At 43.3% G+C, this 16,010-nt stretch overlaps 1 protein-coding gene across 2 annotated transcripts in view; it reads right to left on the bottom strand.

Annotated features, from left to right (window-relative positions):
* The window catches only part of XYLB (xylulokinase), a 153,537-nt gene that overhangs the window by 27,717 nt on the left and 109,810 nt on the right, over positions 1-16,010 (bottom strand). For both annotated transcript variants that reach the window (XM_081346545.1, XM_081346546.1), the window contains exon 16: positions 5,231-5,289. In XM_081346545.1, coding sequence (XP_081202671.1) covers positions 5,231-5,289 — 59 coding nt within the window. The remainder of the gene's footprint in view (positions 1-5,230; positions 5,290-16,010) is intronic.

The following is a 16,010-nucleotide window of genomic DNA, read 5'->3' as shown; positions in this document are numbered from 1 at the left end:
CAGGCACCTTGGGGAAGAAGGTGGGATATAAATCTAACGCTTACATAGAATACAGATAGTCCTTGGATTTTGTAAATCCTATCAAATAAATCCAGTTTTATGGGAAAATACATAAGGATGCTTCGCTGGGCAACAATTCAACATAAGGCCAAAATCAGCTTAAAACAAGAGCAGGAATGGAATTTTAAAGTTATCCAATACTGTCTGCATTCTATTTCGCAACTTGCAAACTAATGGGCAACTGGGTTTTTAATCAAAAGCCAGATCTAAAGGAACACTGGACTTATTAAATTGATCAGTATGCTGGAGACCATATTATTCTTGTAAGAGATGTCTCATGATTTGGGAAGAACTAATAACTAAAATCTGGGGTACTTTTCACATTAAGCCTGCAATGAAAGAATATTTCTCTTCCAATTCTGGAATGTGCAAATAATATCTGGGAAAACAAAGTATTTAATTAAATCCAAGAGTTTTGAGAGCTATTTCCGGGACACAGAGTCAAGGAGGGAGAATCGAGAAGATACGAAACCGAGATGAATTTACATGGCATTTTACACACAAAAATATTATCCATTCTTGGGGGGGGGGAGGAAATCCTTATCCAATCCTTTGTTCCTGAGAATTACTGGTCTTCAGATGTCTTAATTCCCCAGCAGTTTGGCCACAGAGAAACTAAGAACAATCAGATACTTGGAAATTATGGGTACCAAAATGGAAGGAGGCCCTAGAATTGGATAGAATCTCACTTAAAACATTTACTGGAAAAAATGCAAAAATTTTTAAATATGTAAAAAAAAAGTGATCAATGTTTGGAGCTTGGTGTCTGCTAATCAGGTGGAGTTAATTGGGTTGCTCAACATATCCTTCTGAATTCGTTATCTTCCAACAATTCTAAAATGAATTGCCTAGAAATTACTTCAACAGATCATTTCTGCCTGCTCTATGATTTTATCTACGTCAATTGTAGACAGAATGTGCCTGCAATAGGATCTTTATTTTTTACAATCCTGCAAATATGGTACAGGTAGCCTTTGACTTACAACGATTTGTTAGCGACCATTCAAAATTACAACGGCACTGAAAAAAGTGACTTACAACTGGACTTCACACTTATGACCATTGCCGCGTCCCCACGGTCATGCGATTAAAATCAAGTAGGAGATAGACCACAACCTACTACTTGATAAGATAGAAAAATGTGGGTTAGATAGCATCACCACCAGACGGATTCGTAGCTGGCTGACCGGCTGTACTCAGCGTGTGGTCCTCAATGGAACCACATCTACATGGAGGGAAGTGTGTAGTGGGGTGCCCCAGGGCTCTGTTCTGGGCCCAGTGCTCTTCAACATCTTCATCAATGATTTGAATGAGGGGATAGATGGAGAACTCATCAAATTTGCAGACGACACCAAGCTGGCAGGAATAGCCAACACTCCAGGAAATAGGCTTAAGATACAGAAGGACCTTGACAGACTTGAACATTGGGCACTATCTAACAAAATGAAATTCAGTGGTGAAAAAAGTAAGATTCTACATTTAGGCAAGAAAAACCAAATGCACAGGTATGGTATAGTATAGGTGCTACCTTGCTCAATAGTAGTAACTGTGAGAAGGATCTTGGAGTCCTACTGGACAATCACTTAAATATGAGCCAGCCATGTGCTGCAGCTGCCAAAAAAACCAACACAATACTAGGCTGCATTAACAGAGGGATAGAATCAAGATCATGTGAAGTGTTAATACCACTTTACAATGCCTTGGTAAGGCCACACTTGGAATACTGCATCCAGTTTTGATCACCACGATGTAAAAAAGATGTTGAGTCCCTAGAAAGAGTGCAGAGAAGAGCAACAAAAATGATCAGGGGACTGGAGGCTAAAACTTATAAGGAACAGTTGCTGGAATTGGGTATGTCTAATTTAATGAAGCAAATGACAAGGGGTGACATGATAGCAGCATTCTAACATGTCAGGGGCTGCCACCAAGAAGAGGGGGTCAAGCTATTCTCCAAAGCACCTGAAGGCAGGACAAGAAGCAACATATGGAAACTAACCAAGGAGAGAAGCAACCTGGAACTAAGGAGAAATTTCCTGACAGTTAGAACAATTGATCAGTGGAACAACCTGCCTCCAGAAGTTGTGAATGCTCCAACACTGGAAATTTTTAAGAAGAGACTGGACAACCATTTGTCTGAAATGGTATAAAGTTTTCTGCCTGAGCAGGTGTTTGGACTAGATGACCTCTAAAGTACCTTCCAAATGTTATTCTATTCTATTCTATTCTATTCTATTCTATTCTATTCTATTCTATTCTATTCTATTCTATTCTATTCTATTCTATTCTATTCTATTCTATTCTATTCTATAATTCAGGATTGGCAACCAGTATGTGTTTACAACAATTGCTGAGTCTTGGGGTCATGTGATTGCCATTTGGGACCTTCCCAGCCAGTGTCTGACAAGCAAGTCAAAGGGAAAAGCCAGATTCATTTAACAACCATGTGATTCACTTAACAACTACAATGATTTACTTAACAACCGTGGCAAAAAGTTCCAAAATCAGGCATGACTCACTTAACAATCATCTTGCTTAGCAAAAGAAATTCTGGTCCCAACTGTGGTTGTGAAGGATTACCTGTGTTTTTTTCTTGTTGTTGTTAACTTGGATACAAAGAGGCTAATGTTACAGAGCCTTAGAAAGTTACAAGTGAGTACGACTGTTATACACAATGGTAGTAATACCCAGACAATCGCAAAAGGTTCCAGTAAAGTTGTGGTTTATTGACTGTTCCCAGTTGTTGACTTTGAAAAGCATCTGCTTTTGTTTTGCCTTTTCTAGGAACCCAGAGATGTGAATTTCTGTGGCTTTCCGGCTACAGAGTGACACAACTTTTTCTTCTTGGTGTCACGTCACAGCCCATGGATGTATCAGCTGATGACGTGAAGCCAAAGGCCTCTTTCCAAATGGGGACGAACTGGACTTCATCAACACCAAGAACAGCAAACAGGGCTGAGGGTAATGGTTTAGGAAGGGTCCTATTTTAACTATCTGCTTTCAAGTCCCTTCTTAAGTTGTAAAGAAGGGCCAGGTCTATCTCCAGTGTACATACAGTCAAAGTGTTGCAAATAATATATCATATTTGTATTCTCACGGATTCTAAAATTCCAGAATCAGAGATCAACTCTGAATGACTGCACAACCATAGAAGCATAGGTTTGGGAGGGGCCTCAGAGGTCTTCTAGTCCACAGGTCTGCAACCCGCGGCTCTGGAGCCGCATGCGGCTCTTTTAGCCGTCTCCTGCGGCTCCCAGTCCTCTGCCATGTGCAGTCCCCCCCAAAAAAAAGTGGGAGTAAAAAAGTTCAATCAATTCAAATATGCAGGGTAGGTGCATATCTCGCCTTGGCTCCATTCTTCAGTCAAACCCTGTTCTGCACATGCACGCATGTACGCGCATGCGCACACATTTTTTGCGGCTCCTAGTTTTTCCTTTTGTGAGGGAACCGGTTCTGAGTGGCTCTTTCACTGTTTCAGGTTGCTGACCCCTGTTCTAGTCCATTCCCCTTCTTAAGGCCTATACCAGGGGTAGGCAACCTTGGCTCTTTTATGACTGGTGGACTTCAACTCTCAGAATTCCTGAGCCAACCATACTGAGGAGACAGGGAGAGGTTTCCAAGCTGAGCCATGCTGGCTCAGGAATTCTGGAGGTTGAAGTCCACGAGTCATAAAAGGGCCAAGGTTGCCTACCCCTGGCCTAGGCCTAGACCACTTTATGACTCATGGACTTCAACTCCCAGAATTCCTGAGCCAGCCACGCTGAGGGGAAGGGAGAGGTTTCCAAGCTGAGCCATGCTGGCTCAGGAATTCTGGGAGTTGAAGTCCACGAGTCATAAAAGAGCCAAGGTTGCCTAGCCCCTGGCCTAGGACTAGGCTGCTTTATGACTTGTGGACTTCAACTCCCAGAATTCCTGAGCCAGCCATGCTGAGGGGACAGGGAGAGGTTTCCAAGCTGAGCCATGCTGGCTCTGGAATTCTGGGAGTTGAAGTCCATGAGTCATAACAGAGTCAAGGTTGCCTAGCCCTTGGTCTATACCAGAGGTCAGCAACCTGAAACAGTGAAAGAGCCACTCGGAGCCGGTTCCCTCACAAAAGGAAAAACTGGGAGCCGCAAAAAATGTGTGCACATGGACGTACATGCGTGTATGCGCAGAACAGAGTTTGACTGAAGAGTGGAGCCAATGCGAGATATGCACCTACCCAGCATATTTGAATTGATTGGTTGAACTTTTTTAGTCCCACTTTTTTTTTGGACTGCACATGGCAGTGGACTGGGAGCCGCAGGAGACGGCTGAAAGAGCCACATGCGGCTCCGGAGCCGCGGGTTGCAGACCTGTGGTCTATACCATTCCAGTCAAATGTGTGGTCTATTCTTTTTTTTATTGAAAAGTTTTACAGTACATTTTTTTAAAAAACAAAACCCCTCCCAACCCCCTCCTCTCCCCAAACCTCCCCAACCCTTCCCTCCCCTCCCCCTCCCCCCTCCCCGACTTCCCAGAGCAAAATACAGGGTATAAAAATACAAACAATCATAATCTACCATATGCAAACAACAATAAAATATTAAATTCTATCGCACTTTAAATGTGTGGTCTATTCTTGAAAACCTCCAGGGACAGAGCATTCACAACTCAGGGAGACAATTGTTCCACTAATTAACTGTTCTGTCAGAAAATTTGGCACTACAGGCAAAGAAGAAATGAAATTAATGAAATTAATTTCTCACTCCTAGGATCCCTAAAAGCTTCCACCCTGCCCCTTCTTGTCTTGCCCTCCCATGCCCTACAGAATAAGTCAATCCCTCTTCTCTGTGGCAGCCCCTCAAGTACTGGAGGAGAGTTTTTACATGAAAGGTGCTGAACAGCAGATTGGGCTCAATCCATTGTTTCAACAAGATCTATTTTGACTAGAAGTTTCCATGGCAGTTTTCCAGACCAATTGGGATTTACCTAGGAGATGCACAGATGACCAGGACGGTAAATCCTGAATGTCCTTCCCTACAAATGGTCATGTAAACATCTCCTACGCAAATTTCATTGCTGGCTAATTCCCCCTAAGGCTCTGCCTACTCAAGACCTTGATTCCCTGATTTTGATTTTTGACTCAAGAGCTCACCAGCTGGCTAAAATGGGACACTGGATGCTGGTCTCAAATGCAAAAGGCCACACTTACTTGTAATATTGCCTTATTATGGGAAGCCCCACCGGTAGCCAGTATTTTTGTGGTTGGCACTACAAGCAAAGAAGAAATGAAATTAATGGAGGTAGCGTTAAGATCCTATCTCTATCACAGAAAATTCTAAAGGGCTACAACTTCTTAATGATAAAACTCATTAATAACAGTGCTGAAAAGACCAAAAGCTGACACATCTGTTAATTGGCTTAGAGGGTTGGATATTGGTAGGCAGTTTGACAAGAGGATTTCATTCTGGTCCTGTTTAAAACAAGCAGAATTCTGGCGTGACCCTTCAAATGTCATGTGAAACAATAAAGTTAGGCACTGATATTAGATACATCGTTTACATGGATGAGGAACTCTGGGAGCTGAAATCTGTAAAGGTTGCCAACTATTGGAGACCCCTGCTTTAATCACTACACCAAACCAGCTTAATTTTGACATTGCTGTTTTTATTTTCTTACTGCCTCAATAGGGAATTCTGGTATACCAAAAGAAATTAAAGAAGAGCTGTCAAATCATCAAACATCTTTTCAACATTCCTCCGAAATCAGATGTCAGTGAAGGCCTGGCAAGGGCCAAGGCACTCTTCACTAACTTTTCACAATGCATTGCAATAACTCACAGAATTTGTTTTTTAGATTTTTATCCTGCCATTATTTTTTCATATACAAGCATTCCTTGACAGTTCATTTAATAACCGTTCAAAGTTACCAAAAAAAAATGACTTATGACCGTTTTTCACAGTTACGACTTTTGCAGCATCCACATAGTTATGTGATCAAAATTCAAGGGTTTGGCAACGGACTCATATTTATGATGGCTGCAATGTCCTGGGGTCACGTGATCCCCTTTTGTGACCTTCTGAGCAGCAAAGTCAACGAGGAAACCTGATTCACTTAACAACTTAATAACTGCAGTGATTCACTTAATAACTGTGGCAAGAAAGGTTGTAAAATGGGGCAAAACTCACCTGACAACTGTCTCACTTAACAACCGAAACTTTGGGCTCCATTGTCATTATGAGTCTAGGACTACCTGCTCAAGGGACAGAAGATACCTAATCCTCCTTCCAATTTTCCCCAGAACAACAACCCTGTGAGGAGTTAGGTTAAGAAAGAGTGACTCGCCCAAGGTCACCCAGCTAGTCTTTCATGGCTAAGACAAGACTAGAATTTGCCATCTCTTGGTTTCTAGGCCAACATCTTAACCATTACACCAAAATTTCATTCTCAGTGACTTGTCCAGCTACCCTGCTTTTTTTAATGGGTATAATACTGAAATGAGACACATATCCAAGAAAAGAAAATCCACAGAAAGGTTGCAGTAGAAGGACCACCCTTAAGGGGCGCCACTTGGCCAGGTTTTCATCAAAAGGAGGTCTGCTCTGAATTACCTCCCCATGGAAGTCTAGGGGAGCAGACCTGAAGATGCTTTTCTTGGCAATAGAGCGCATTTCACCGAGGCCGCCATCAGTGGCGCCATCTTTAATGGAACTTGTAACTTATGGTTAACGATTGCAACTATGATTTCTGACCTATGACCTGTTACTTGTTGTTAATATGTATACTGTGAAGTTATGCACCGAAGACAAATGTGTGTCCAATCATACTTGGCCAATAAAGAATTCCACTCCATTCCATTCTTGGTAATAGCTTCCATTTAAGAAATAGCCCTCCTGGAAAACGAATTCAGGCATGCCCTTCAAATGATCTTCTTTCAACAGGTCTTTGGACTCCATAGGGACTATAGAAGATTTTTCCATTTTTGTTTTGCTACAATTAGTAGTTATGTGTTATTGTGTATCATATATAACTGTGTATATGAGCCATGGTGGCGTACTGGTTAGAATGCAGTATTGCAGGCTAATTCTGCCCACTGCCAGCAGTTCAATCCTCACCAGCTCAAAGTTAAATGAATGAATGAACCTTTATTGTCAAAATACAACATGCATACATTGAGATTGGCTGAGCCTCCCCCCCCAACTCACAGTGACAACAAACCCACCATCTTGTTACACTATGGGAGCTAATTGCGCACACACCAACGTTGCAAGTCAATCATACATAAAGTTATTTCCCGTTCAGAAGCCCAACAGCCCATGGATAGAAGCTGTTCTTCAGCCTGTTGGTGTGGCTGGCTATACTTCTATATCTCCTACCCGATGGTAGGAAAGTAAAGAGGTACCGACCAGGGTGTGAGTCATCCCTGAGAATTTTCCTCACTATTCTAAGGCAGCGAGCCCTGGCGAGGTCATCCAGTGGTGTCAGGGGACAGCCCACAATGCCTTGTGCTGTGCTCACCACCCTCTGTAATGCTTTCCTATCCACGGCTGTCAGACCAGCATACCAAACCACAATACCATACGAGAGGACGCTCTCTATAGTAGACCGGTAAAAGAGGGTCATAAGCCGTTGTCCTACCCTGTTCTTCCACAAGACCCTGAGGAAGTGGAGTCTCTGTTGGGCTTTTCTGGCCACCTGGGTTGTATTAACTTTCCAGATAAGATCTTCACAGAGGTAGGCTCCCAGGAATTTAAAGGAGGAGACTCTCTCCACACAAACACACACACCCCGATGTAAAGTGGGGCTGGTTCCTCTCTTTTCCTCCAGAAGTCTAGCACCATCTCCTTTGTCTTGCCAATGTTGAGGTGCAAGTTGTTCTCTAAACACCATAGGGATAGTTTTTGTACCTCACCCCTGTACGCTGTTTCATCTACACCTGTAATAAGACCCACTACGGTGGTATCATCTACGGAACTTAATGATCGCAGTGGATGGGTCGGACGATACACAATCGTATGCGTACAGTGAGTACAGGTAGTAGCTAAGCACGCAGGGCTAAACACGCAGCCCTGTGGCGAGCCCGTGCAAAGCTTCAGGGGGATGGATGAAACAGACCCGACCCTCACTGTTTGTAGCCGGTCCCTTAGAAAGTCTTTAATCCAGTCGCAGATGGAGGGGGAAAAATTCAAGTCAGTCAGCTTTTCATTAAGGATGCTCGGCAGAATAGCGTTGAAAGCCAAGCTTTAATCAATGAAAAGCACCCTGACATAATTTCCAGGTTTCTCCAGATGGCTTGCTACAGAGTGTAGAGCAGTAGCTGTGGCATCGTCTGTCGACCTGTTCCCCCTGTAGGCAAACTGATGTTTGTTGAAGTCCAGTGGGAGGCATGTCCTAAGATGTTGGAGAACCAGTCTTTCGAAGCATTTCATCATTACAGACATTAATGCAACAGGTCTGTAGTCATTTAGGCACTCAATTGCTGTTTTCTTCGGGACTGGAACAATGGTAGCTGCTTTCAAGTACAATGTTAAAGATCCTTGTCAGGACCCCGGCTAATTGATCAGCACAATTCTTAACCACTATCCCCAGCACCCCAACTGGGCCTGCAAGCTTTGCTGGGATTCACAGCCTTCCATCCTTTCGAGGCTGGTAAAATGAGGACCCAGATTGTTGGGGAAAATAGGCTGACTCTTAGATTGGGCTGAGAAACAGGGGTCCCCAATCTCTGAGCCACAGCCCACTAGTTGCAGAAATGGCAGGTGAGTGCGTGTGCGTATCCCCACTTACATGAGCAGTGGGCGAGGATGTGCACGCATGTTCCACTTGCATGACTGGCAGACATGCATGCATGTTGCTTGCACAAGTGGAGCCCGAAGCCATCCCTTGTCTCCTTCCCCCCCCTCACCAGTCCACAAAGCTGGAAAGGTTAGGGAACTGCTGTAAAGCACTATGAAGCAGTATATAAGTCTAAGTGCTACTGCTACTGATTGTCTGCCTTTTGATTATTTCTAATTGTGAAATAATCAGTATTGCATTCATCCAATTTGGGTCGGTCATCAGGACCAGAGGTTTAGTCTTCTGAGCTGTCAGACTTGTGCTGGAGCCCATCCTCAGAGAATTTCTCTCTGAGACAGGGGTCTTCAAACTTGGCCCTTTTATGACTTGTGGACTATTGCTAAGCACATTGATTTGTGCTTCTTGGATTGTAAGCCACCCTGAGTCTTCGGAGAAGGGCAGGATATAAATGGGATTAAAAAAAAACTCCTAGAATTCCTCAGCCAGGCATGCTGGCTGAGGAATTCTGGGAGCTGAAATCCACAAGTCATAAAAGGGCCAAGTTTGAAGACCCCTGCTCTAAGAGAACTTAGAGAAGTTTCCTGAAGATGGGTTCCAGCCTGAGTCCCAAAGCTCGGAAGACTAAACCCTTGGTCCTGGTGACCGGCCCAGACTGGATCCTGCAACATTATCCTGGGACACGTATATTTGCCTTCATTCATGAATAATGCTTTGCTCATGTACAACACCCAGAGTCATCCAGATTGTGATGGCATTAAATAATATTTTGAATGTAGGAACTGAAGGTCCACACATCTGGAGGTTGTGCCAGGTTGGAAAAAATGCTCTACATTACCTAATTTAACATTGCCATGGGATATGGTATGACGTTAGGAGACAGGAGTAAGACCCACAAAAGGAATGGGCAAACATCTCACATCTAAGGACCCTCCCTGGTTTGTTGGACTAAAATGGTGAAGGAGGAAGAGTTCCACTTTCATACTTGAAAGACTGCTAGTGTAATTTTAAAATAAAGTTAGACCTGATATCTTTGGGTTGTTTGGCCTACCTTGCAAGGCTGACAGGCATAGCATGGCCTGTGTGAATTTTCCAAATCAAGTTGTCCACAGGGAAGGATCAAGAATGTCAAGACCACCATCTTACTTTTCTTTACACAAATGTCCCCCTATGGCAGGGGTAGGCAACCTTGGCTCTTTTATGACTCGTGGACTTCAACTCCCAGAATTCCTGAGCCAGCAGGGCTCAGCTTGGAAACCTCTCCCTTTCCCCTCAGCATGGCTGGCTCAGGAATTCTGGGAGTTGAAGTCCACGAGTCATAAAAGAGCCAAGGTTGCCTACCTCTGGCCTAGGCCTAGGCCGCTTTATGACTGGTGGACTTCAACTCCCAGAATTCCTGAGCCAGCAGGGCTCAGCTTGGAAACCTCTCCCTTTCCCCTCAGCATGGCTGGCTCAGGAATTCTGGGAGTTGAGGTCCACGAGTCATAAAAGAGCCAAGGTTGCCTACCCCTGCCCTATGGAAACATCTGGTGCAGAAACACCTAATGCAGTCAAGATCTGTGCTGAGAGTTTGAGTGTCATCTACCAATACATTTAATCAGAACTTCCTTTCAAGGGAAATTTCAGCAATGCACAAATGGGGTTTAAAAAGCCATTAGGTCCCACGTCACTGTCAATAAATAACTCAAGCACACAGCCCAGTAATCCCTTGGAGAAAACAAGTTTCAATTCTACACAGTGGCAGAGGCTTGCCAATATTTGTAGAAAGGTGTTACAAAAGCCACTGGAAAACCTCTGAAAATCACTACGCTCAGGAGACCAAACAAACTAAACAAACATGCAAAGCCGCAACTAAAACCATCTCTTATTGTTCCATCCTCCCAAGCATCTTTGTGCTTTTCTACCAGACTTGCACACTCTGGGAAAAGAAGTGGGAAGTTGTGGATCAGGATGTAAGAGTTGTGCCTGGAGCAACTGATCTCGATCAGTTTAATGAATCAATTGTTTAATGAAGAGAAGGACGAGAGGGGACATGACAGCAGTCTTCCAATGTCTCAGGGGCTGCCCCAAAGAAGAGGGGGTCAAGCTGTTCTCCAAAGCGCCTGAGAGCAGGACGAGAAGCAACGGATGGAAACTAGTCAAGGAGAGAAGCAACCTAGAACTAAGGAGAAACTTCCTGACAGTTAGAACAATTAACCAGTGGAACAACCTGCCTCTAGAAGTGGTGAATGCTCCAACGCTGGAGGATTCTAAGAAGAGAGAGGACAGCCATTTGTCTGAAATGGTATAGGGTTTTCTGCTTGAGCAGGAGGTTGGACTAGATGACCTCCAAGGTCCCTTCCAACTTCTTCTTCTTCTTCATTATTATTATTATTATTATTATTATTATTATTATTATTATTATTATTATTATTATTATTATTATTATTATTATTATTATTATTATTATTATTATTATTTTATATTATTATTATTATTATTATTATTATTATTACTATTATTATATAAAACTTTTTTTCATAAAACATGAAACTCAGTCAACTGAACACTCAAACTGACTGCCACTAATGGTTGACATGGGTTGCTGCCAGCATCCTAGGTATCAACCAGGTATCTCCTTAAAATGTAAGATGTTCCAAGTAGCGCAGTTGTTGTTGCTGTTGTTGTATTATTATTATTATTATTATTATTATTATTATTATTATTATTATTATTATTATTATTATTATTATTATTAATCACACAGTCAGCCAGATGTTCAGACTGGGTTTGGCATTTTTGTCTACCTATCGAGTCCTTACCAAGGACCTGGGATAGGCAGATGTGGATGTTTGATGGTACTACAGATATCGTCACAGGATGGAAGCAGTTCCTAGTAAGGCCTCCTTTTGCAATTGACTAATGGCAAATTTGTCAATGCCAATGATGGTGTTCAAGTGGTGCTCCAGTTGTTTTGGGATTGCACCCAAGGCGCCTATTACTATTGGTACCACCCTTGCTTGCCTTTGCCACAGTCTTTCTATTTCTATTTGTAGGTCTTTGTATTTTGTTATCTTCTCCAGTTCTTTCTCGTCTATTCTGCTGTCTCCAGGCACTGCCACGTCCACTATCCAGACTTTTTGTTGTTGTTGTTGTTGTTGTTGTTGTTGTTGTTGATGATGATGATGATGATGATGATAATGAGAAGAAGAAGAAGAAGAAGAAGAAGAAGAAGAAGAAGAAGAAGAAGAAGAAGAAGTAGTTGGGACCTTGGAGGTTATCTAGTCCAACCCCCTGCTCAGGCAGGAAACCCTATACCAGTGGTGGCGAACCTTTTAGAGACCAAGTGCCCAAACTGCAACCCAAAACCCACTTATGTATCGTTGGGTGCCAGGTGGGTGTGCCCCATTGGGTGGGTGTGTCCAACTGGGTGGGTGTGGCCCATTGGGTGGGCATGGCCACGGTGGTAACGGCAGACTGGGTGGGACTAAAAAGTTCTATCAATCAATTCCAACTTTGCGAGATCTTTTTTTTTCCCCACGAGAAGTTGAAATTGATTGATTGATTGATTGATTGATTGATTGAACCTTTTTTTTTTTTTTTGCACACAGTGGTGGAGGCCTAAAGCGAAAAGGTTTTATAAAACCCAGCTGACAGCCTAGGACTGGGGCAACGGTGCACATGCCCACAGAGAGGGCTCTGCATGCCACCTGTGGCACACGTGCCATAGGTTCGCCACCACGGCCCTATACCATTTCAGACAAATGGTATTCATCATCATCATCATCAGAGATTGGCAGCGATATCACAGTTCTTTAGGTTTCACATATACCTGGAATTTCCAGGAGAGCTTGAGGTAGTCCCCGTGCTTCAGGAAGCAGCATCTCACGAAGAAAAAGGAGGAAGGGGAAAGAGACACAAAACAGAGCACTACAAGAGCACTCAACACTTAGGGATAAGAGTTACACTAGTTTCAAGGAAATAGTGGAACAGAATAATTAAAGAAAGGACGCAAAAGGGAGGCTAGAATGAAACGTGAATGAGATTCTTTTTTAAAAAAAAAACACCAGTTAAATTATTTTAAAGACTTAAATTGAGTGAGTTGTCCATGGCAAGTTGTCCTGTGGTGAGCTTGGCCGTGGCTGCACGAAGTGGCTGCACTAAGTTGTCCCATTCCGACTTAAGGGGGACCCACTTCAACAAAAGCTCCCCAGGTCAGCAATATTCGGAAGAACCAAAGTCCAGGAAAAGCCACAGTAATATTCTAGAAACTAATACAGAGGAGTGTGGAGTCCTTGGTGCTCTCTAAGTCCGGTTGTTTGCTTGCATATGTTTCATTGCCCAATTAGGTGAACTGATGATGTTACCTAGTTGGGTAATAAAACGTCTGCAAGAAAGTAGCCAAGTTCAGAGAGCACGAACGACCTCACAGTTCAATCCAGAACTATGCAGATTGTCTTCTCCAGAGGACCCAGAAGGAAGGAAGGAAATAATCAGACTGGGGGGTGGTGTGGTATTTGGGGGGGGGTGCGTGTTGCACTCCTGGCTCAAAGACTCTAGCTATTCCTCCACCCCTGACAAAAGGAGGTTGAGCTAATATCACAACATTTCCTTCCAGCCTTTTTTTTCCCTAACTGTCCATCTCTCCTACAGCTAAAAGCGTTTCTCAATTCTTCCTTGAAAACACTGCCCTGCTTTCTCTGGCCACAAAACTGCTGAGCTAGCATTTTGAGCAGCTGAGATAAGAATGGTTAAGAGCTGTTCATCTCAGTGTAGATTAAAGAGGGCCTTTGGTCCTCAGATGAAAGGGGAGGGGGGTTTCTCTGCCATCCCTAATTTCTTTCCTGAGGCATACTTGGAATTGGTCCTACCATCTGGAAGGCATCCAGATGTGTGACCCTGCCTTAAAGCAGGCAGCTGGGTCTATGCAAGGAGTACTAACATCTCTTTTGCTTTCCCAGATTTTAAGCAAGGAACCATTATTCCTGTACAGCTTACAAACCATGATACCCATGTAATCTTCTGGAAGCCAGCAGCCAAGTAAAGACTCTTTCTAAGAATAAACACTCATCTCTTTTGTTGGCCTGGTTATGTAGATTGGGAAATGATGGATCCTCCAGCAGTAACCAGGTGGTACCCATCTATTCAACCAACAGAATCTCAGAATCAGATGCTGCTATTGCCTAGCAACCAGAAGATACTTACAGCTTGAGAATTTAGCTTATAGAATCCAACAGCCTATAGCAGTGATGGCGAACCTTTTAGAGACCGAGTGCCCAAACTGCAACCCAAAACCCACTTATGTATCATCGGGTGCCGGGTGGATGTGGCCCATTGGGTGGGTGTGGCCCTTGGGGGGGGGCTGGCTGTGGTGGTAATAGCAGGTTGGGTGGGACTACAAAGTTCAATCAATCAATTCCAACTTTACGAGATCTTTTTTTTTCCTGCGAGAAGTTGAAATTGATTGATTGATTGAACCTTTTTTTTTTGCACATGGTGGTGGAGGCCTAAAGACAAAAAGGTTTTATAAAACCCAGCTGAAGGCCTAGGACTGGGTCGACGGCGTGTGTGCCCCAGAGAGGGCTCTGCGTGCCACCTGGGGCACGCGTGCCATAGGTTCGCCACCACGGTCCTCCCACAATCTAATTTAAGATTTATCATCTTAACCAAGAGCAGGAAAGAAGCCATTATCCCAATTATGCACGGCTTTCCCTAACCCTCTAAATGTATGTAGAGGTAGTCCTCAACTTACAACAGTTCATTTTGTGACCAACAGCACTAAAAATGTGACTTATGACAGCTTTTCACAGTTACGACCCTTGCAGCATCTCCAGGATCGCATAATCAAAATTCAGACACTTGGCAACTGGCTCATATTTATGAAAGTCTCAGTGTCCCGGGTTTACGTGATCCCCTTTTGCGACCTTCTGATAAGATGAGATGAGATGAGGTGAGGTGAGGTGAGGTGAGGTGAGGTGAGGTGAGGTAAGGTAAGGTAAGATAAGATGATAAGATAAGATAAGATAAGATAAGATAAGATAAGATAAGATAAGATAAGATAAGATAAGATAAGATAAGATAAGATAAGATAAGATAAGATAAGATAAGATAAGATAAGATAAGATAAGATATAACCTTTGTTGTCATTTTTTTACTGTGGGCACAACAGCACACATAAAAAATGAAATTTAGTTGCCCGCTCTCAAAGTGAAACACATACATGATACACACCTAATCATACTATATACAACATATATATAGTCCCACACCCCTACATATACATAACAAATAAATATTAAATACTGTCCATCTTGAATATATAACGGAAGGAGGAATCTTGAGAGTTCACAAGGTTAATGCAGTATGGAATAAAACTATGGTTGAATCTGGATGTTCTGCTACGGATACCACGAAGCCCCCTCCTCCCAGAGGGGAACAAGGAAAACAAATCATGAAGAGGATGTGCAGCGTCCCAGACAATCTTAAGGATCCTGTTCAAGCAACGCTTCTGTGCTATGTGCTGGATGGGAGGGAGGGAACTGCCAATGATCTTTTCAGCCTTCCTCACCACTCTCTGCACCGCCTTCCTGTCTGAAGCAGGGATGCTTCCAAACCAGACTGTGATGCCGTATGACATGATGCTCTCGATCGTCCCTCTGTAGAAAGTGGTCAGGACAGGGGAAGGAAGATGAGCTTTTCTCATGCAATACAGAAAATGCAGGTGCTGCTGTGCCCGCTTCACCAGTTTCTCACTGTTGAGTGACCAAACCAGCCTACTTGTTAGCCGCACACTCAGGAATTTGATGCTGGTAACCGTCTCCACAGGTGAATCATTAATGCACAGAGAAGTGTGGTTGTGCCTACCTTTTCAGAAATTGACAGTGATCTCTTTGGTTTTTCTGGTATTTAAAACTAGGTTGCTTTCCTTACACCAGTTCACCAACCCCTCGACCTCCTTGTGGTAAAAGCAAGCAAGATCAATGGGGAAGACAGATTCACTTAACAACCGTGTCACTAACTTGTCAACCGCAGTGATTTACTTAACAACTGAGGCAAGAAAGTCATAAAATGGGGCAAAACCCATTTAACAAATGTCTCACTTAACAACAGAAATTTTGGGCTCAATTGTGCGAGGACTACCTGTACAACCACAACTCCCCCAGGACATCTTTATAGGCAGTTCTTGACTAATGAACACAACTGGGACCAGAATTTCCATT

Source organism: Vipera berus (genome assembly GCF_964194415.1).
Source record: "Vipera berus genome assembly, chromosome: Z".
NCBI classification, from domain to species: domain Eukaryota; kingdom Metazoa; phylum Chordata; class Lepidosauria; order Squamata; family Viperidae; genus Vipera; species Vipera berus.
This window is presented reverse-complemented; position numbering and strand designations above follow the sequence as displayed.